The sequence below is a fragment of the Cervus elaphus genome, chromosome 15, assembly GCF_910594005.1.
Source record: "Cervus elaphus chromosome 15, mCerEla1.1, whole genome shotgun sequence".
Classification (NCBI taxonomy): domain Eukaryota; kingdom Metazoa; phylum Chordata; class Mammalia; order Artiodactyla; family Cervidae; genus Cervus; species Cervus elaphus.
The window spans coordinates 43,879,924-43,886,364 of NC_057829.1; the positions used below are offsets into that span (position 1 = coordinate 43,879,924).

Below are 6,441 nucleotides of genomic sequence, written 5' to 3' on the forward strand. Positions count from 1 at the left end.
GCTTCCTGACCTCAGGCTGTTCTACAAAGCTATAACAATCAAAAGAGTATGGTACTGACACAAAAACAGACATACAGATCAATGTAATATGATAGGGAACCCATAAATAAATCCACACACTTATGGTCACTTAATCTACAACAGTTAGAACCAGACATGAAACAACAGACTGGTTCAAAATTGGGAAAGGAGTACGTCAAGACTGTATATTGTCACCCTGTTCCTTTAACTTCTATGCATGGTACATCATGTAAAATTCAGGGCTGGATGACTCACAAGCTGGAATCAAGATTCCTGGGAGAAATATTAATAACCTCAGATTCACAGATGATACTACTCTAATGACAGAAATCAAAGAGGAACTAAAGAGTCTCTTGAGGAGAGTGAAAGAGGAGAGTGAAAGAACAGAGTGAAAAAGCTGGCTCAACACTCAACATTCAGGAAACTAAGAATATGGCATCCAGTTCCATCATTTAATGGCAAATAGATTGGGAAAAAGTGGAAACAGCTGCTGATTTTATTTTCTTGGCCTCCAAAATCACAGTGGATGGTGACTGCAGCCACAAAATTAAAAGATTCTTGCTCCTTGGAGGAAAAGCTATGACAAATCTAGACAGCATATTAGAAAGCAGAGACATCACTTTGCTGACAAAGGTCCATGTAGTCAAAGCTATGGTTTTTCCAGTAGTCATGTATGGATGTGAGAGGTGGACCATAAAGAAAGCTGAGCCCTGAAAAATTAATGCTTTTGTATTGTGGTGCTGGAGAAGACTCTTAAGAGTCCCTTGGGCAGCAAGGAGATCAAAGCAGTCAACCCTAAAGGAAATAAACCCTGAATATTCATTGGAAGGACTGATGCTGAAGCTGAAACTCTAATACTTTGGCCACAGATGCGAAGAGCCAACTCATTAGAAAAGACCCTAATGCTGGGAAGGATTGAGGGTAGGAGGAGAAGGGAGTGACTAAGGGTAAGATAGTTGGATGGCATCACTGACTTAATGAACATGAGTTTGAGCAAACTGCGGGAGATAGTGAAGTACAGGGAAGCCTGGCATGCTGCAGTTCATGGGGTTGAAAAGAGTCGGACATAACTTAGAAATTGAACAATAGTCTACAACAAAAGAGGGAATTTATAATGGAGAAAAGGGAGTTTTTTCAATAAGTGGGGCTGGGAAAATGGGACAGCTACATGGAAAAGAATGAAACTGGAACATTCTCTAACACCATATACAAAAATAAACCCAAAATGAATTAAAGACCCAAATGTAAGACTGAATACTATGTAACTCTTAGAGGAAAAACATAGGCAAAACACTCTTCTGACATAAATAGCAAAATTTTTTGATCCATCTCCAAAAGTAAAGGAAACAAAAATAAACATATGGGATCTAAATAACTTAAAAACTTTTGCATAGTGGAGGAAGCCATTGAAAAAATGAAAAGACAACCTACTGAATGGAAGAAAATATTTGCAAATGATATAACTGATATCCAACATATATAACCAGCTCATACAACTCAACATTAGAAAATGAAACAACCAGATTAATAAACTGGCAGAACTCAATAGACGTTTTTCCAAAGGGAAGTGCTGGTGACCAATAGGGTCATGAAAAGATGGTCAACCTTGCTAATCATCAGGGAAATGCAAATCAAAACCACAATGACATATCATTTCACACCTGTCAAAATGGTTATCATCAAAAAGAACACAAATAACAATGTTGGTAAGGATGTGAGAAAAGGGAAACTTTGTACACTGTTGGTGGAAATGTACATTGGTGCAGCCACCACCAAAAACAAAACTAGTGGTTACTCGTTACCCAGCTTGAGAAAGCACCACCAATGATCACTGTCACCCAGGCTCTTTTCTGGGAATGGATCACCTCTGCATTCTAAGGCTAAGCCTTTTCTCTGGCGCTGGCCACCTCAGATTCAGTACATGGAGTGAGCCTGGCCAGAGTGTTTCCTCAGCTTGGGCTGGGTCATGTGGTGAGGGAGTTGTGGGAAACCTAGGGACCACTAGGGCAGATGTCTCTCCACCCCACCTAGTGGCAAGCCATTGTACACACACTCCTCGTGAGCTGAGTCTAGGCTTCTTTTCCATCTGTTCCAGTGGTCCTCCAACCAGGCAAGAGGGTTTGTCTCCTCCATGTGGGACCCCAGAACTGGGATGCACAGTCTTGTGCTTGACCTGCTCAGTCCTCAGTGCAGGTACAATCTCCCTTTTCTTCTGAGTCCCCTCCCAGGAACAGAGATCCCAATTGTCACTTTTCTTCCTCTCCTACCCAATGATGGATGTATCTTTCTTTCAGTTTTGGTTGTATTAAGAGTCCTTCTGCTAGTTTCCAGTTAGTTTTCACTGAGAATTATTGTACACATAGATGTATTTTTGATATGTTTGTGGAGGGAAGTGAGCTCCATGTATTCTTATTCTGCCACCTTGATCTCTCCTCTCTAGTTTTCAAATGCATGAACATAGTATATCTCTTTATTATTTTGATCTTTCTTTTTCAGTAGCTTGTAGTTTTCATTATATAAGTTCTACACATGTTTTGTTAGATTCACACAGAAGCATTTCATTTTTCCTGAGTGATTGTAAGTGCTTTGTACTTTTAGTTTTGATGTCCACATGTTCATTGCTGGTATACAGAAATTCCTTACTCAGTTTCTCATCTTTTTAGACTTCAAAGATAAAATTGTTAGATCTTTTTAAAGTAGTTCCACAGGCCCATGTGGCTGTGTTTAGATTTTTTTCAGTCTATTTTCTTTTTGTCACTCCTACTGAATAATTTCTACTGTTCTGTCATTTCACTGATTCCCCCCTCTTTCCCTTCCATTGTGCTGTTGAGCCCATCCATTGAATTTTTTAAAATTTAGCTACTGTATTTTTCAGTTCCAAAATTTTCATTTGATTACTCTTTATGCCTTCCATTTCCTGACTGAAATTTTCCAAAAAATTGTTTCAAGTATGTTTTTAATTTATTGTTGAAGCATTTTTCATAATGCCACCTTAACGTCTTTGTCATGTAATTCTAGTATCTCTGTCATCTTGATATTGGTGTTAATTTTATTGTCTTTTTTTCTTTTGAGTTGAGATCGTCCTTGTTCTTGATATGACTAGTTACTATCAACTGAAACCTGGACATTTTTTGGCATTAAGTTATGAGACCCTAGCTCTTATTGAAATATTTTATTTGTTGTCTTTGACACTGCTATGACAGAATAAGGGAGAATTTTACTTTATTAGGGCCACGTATGGATCCAAATTCTCCGTTTGACTTTACAACTCCACCTTAGAAATATAATGCAATGGGACTTTATAAACTCCAGGAGGATTATATGTAGTCCACCACTGAAGATTTTCTTGCAGGAAAATCCAGACCTTTGTGAGTCAATATTGTCATATTTGCATACATAATGAAAGACTAACTATAATGTGTGTGCTATAAGTTTATATTTCCAACAATGCCCAATTAGCAGTCACCAGGGATCCTGGAGCAGCCTTGATCTCTAGAAGGCTTTGTTCTATCTTCTTCTAATGAGGTCAGGTGTGCCCACTGGTCCTGGTGAATCCTAAGTGGTGTCGACAGACAGTCCAGTGCTAAAATATAGATGGGAAAATTCATTTCACTTTCATCTCTGCTCCCAGAGACATGTGCATTTTCCCAAAACTGGAGAGGTGGGGAGTGGTAATGCATTTTATCTGCCCTGCAAGCCATTTTTGAGAAATTTTAGAGAAGTGTGTGCACCAGGGACCAGTTTAAGAGGAGGCTGTTGTCTCCCACAATGCCCTGTAATGTTTCCCAGCCAGCGGCGTCTCCTGCTGGTGGTGGCTGAGCAGAATGGGAGTCTGGGGAACTGGGAGCCTGCAAGGAGAGTATGATAGCTTTTTGAAATTTCTAGAGAACTCACTCCCAGATTCCAGTAGAGTATCAAGGGCAATATGTGCTCTTCTTTCTTTCCCAGAATTTCATCAGAAAGAATGGCCATGAAACTGTCACTTTGGTTCATCCCAATTTTGGAAAACTCTGGATTCATATGAAGAGGAATGTTTAGCAGATATGATACACATGTTGAAATTTTCTCTGGGAAAAATTAGGGTTATTTCAAATACAGGTGTTTCCCTTTATTCTTTCCTTCTTCCTTCCTTTCTACTCTCTTTCCTTCCTTCCTTTTCTCTCTCTTGCTCTTTCCTTCCTTCCTTTATGCCTTTCTTTCTTTTTCTTTCCTCCCTTCCTTCTGCCTAAACCAGTATCTTCCTTTGTTACAAGAGTAGAGGACAAGTCTTTGGTTACTGTTAGTTGCATGTGGGTGAGTATATGACCTTAGTGTGATTGGATAATTTTGTAATTTATTTATTTTAAACTGAAGCAAAGTCTGCTTCTCTTTAAGCTGGTCTTACAATACTGGACTGTATCAGATGGTCTAGTTCAGAGATCAAAGATTAACATTAATTGCGTGAGAAAGGCTCACATAAGAGAGATTTATGGGTTAAAGAGTGAAAGGTATTATTTTATTTAGGTAGACAGTTGGAGAGAAAATGAATCAGAAAATAATTGAGGGAATCAAAGCATGCACTCTCTTTTTATCCTTAACCTGAGTGAAAGTGTTAGTCACTCAGTCGTGTTTGACTCTTTACGACCCTGTGGACTGTAGCCTGCAAGGTTTCACTGTCCATGGGATTCTCTAGGGTTGCCATGCCCTCCTCCAGAGGGTCTTCCTGATTTAGGGATTCAGGGATTCAGGAAACCTGCATCTCTTACACTCCCTGCATTGGCAGGCAAGTTCTTTACCATTAGTGTCACCTGGGAAGCCTGCACAGAACAAAGGAAAAATTCTCCTCTTTTACTAGCTAGTCTCAGACGTTGTAAAAAACTGACCTTGGTTGGCTCTCCAACAATCTGATCAGAGTCTGTTTGTTAACTCTTCTAATCTGACTCACTTTAGAAAGCTGCAACTCGGACCACCAGAAAATTTCCTGCAAGTGATGCTATAAATGCAGATGTCAAATCCTAAGCACATCAAGGGGGGATTTTTTTTGTGCAGTGACAGACTCCACGACCATAAGTTTTTTTAAGGCTATAATTTTCCTTTTGCCATATTCATCTTGTAGATGCATGATATGAGAGATATCTTACCAGGAATATGTTGCATAAGTAGATACACAACTAAAAGGACTTTTTTCTGCTTAGCAATAGACTATTTAGGAAAATGACTAGCCCTGTTAAAATGATATTATGAAAACTTGTAGCTACATGCAGTTCTTATTTGTCCAAGATTTTAGGCTGTGTCTCCATAAACATAATTAAAGATAGAAATCACTTATTTTTACTTATTAATGGACAAAAACTATACATAAAATATAATGTTTAAAATAATAATCTAGTCACCATGCCTACATTATTTTATATATGTAATAAAATAAGGTTCTTCATTCCTTAGTCACGACACTGCATAACAGAAAGAGAGTTTATTAAAGAAATGGAAAAGTCATTAATGGGGGATGCAAGAAATAGGACAGCAGCTCAGGAATTCACCCTCGAGGGGTTTCCTGCTGTCCAGCACCTGGGGAAGGTCCTCTTCTTGGTGCACCTGCTGATGTATCTGGCCTCCATCACAGGAAACATACTCATCATCACCATCACCTGGGCTGACCATCACCTCCAGACACCTATGTACTTCTTCCTCAGCAGTTTTTCCTTTTTAGAATGCTGTTTTATAACCACCGTTATTCCTAAATTGCTGGCCATCTTTCTGTTGGGGAGGCAAAAAATTTCCTTTGCTGCCTGCATCACACAAGCCTTTGTCTTTCTTTTCCTGGGAGCAACTGTTTTCTTCCTTATGGCTGTATTATCCTTGGATCGGTACATGGCCATTTGCCAGCCTCTTTATTATCCAACCATCATGAACCCGAGGATGTGTTCCCTTCTGGTCACTGTTTGCCTAGTTTTGGGGTTCTCCCTCATGGTGGTTCCAGTTACAAAGCTTTCTCAGTTATCCTTTTGTGGCTCCCATGTCATTCCTCACTTCTTCTGTGATTTAGGTCCCTTGATTAATCTTTCTTGTTCTGACATCAGATCTATTGAAATGTTGGCCTTTGGCCTTGCTTTGTTTATCCTTTTGACATCCTTCATTATAACCATCATTTCATACAGCAACATAGTAGTCACAATCATGCATCTCCCATCAGCCAAGGAGCGACAGAAAGCTTTCTCTACCTGCTCCTCTCATCTCATCGTCCTCTCTCTTATGTATGGCAGCTGTGTCTTTATATACATGAAACCAAAGGGAAAAAATCAACTGTACTCCAACAAGGAGGCTGCCCTTGTGAACACGGTGGTGACCCCGATGCTGAACCCTGTCATCTACACTCTACGGAACAAGCAGGTCCACCAGGCTCTGAGGAATGCCCTGACCAGGGTGCGATTACAGAAATAG

The 6,441-nt window shown here is 39.7% G+C and overlaps 1 protein-coding gene across 1 annotated transcript; it reads left to right on the forward strand.

The window, feature by feature from the left end:
- The first annotated feature begins 5,499 nt into the window (after window positions 1–5,499).
- On the forward strand, window positions 5,500–6,441 carry LOC122708673 (olfactory receptor 6C2-like). The gene has a single exon (XM_043925008.1). The coding sequence runs from the start codon at window positions 5,500–5,502 to the stop codon at window positions 6,439–6,441; it is 942 nt and encodes a 313-aa protein (XP_043780943.1).

Coding starts and splice junctions, on each gene's coding strand:
- LOC122708673 (XM_043925008.1), top strand. CDS start 5,500: ATGGGGGATGCAAGAAATAGGACAGCAGCTCAGGAATTCACCCTCGAG.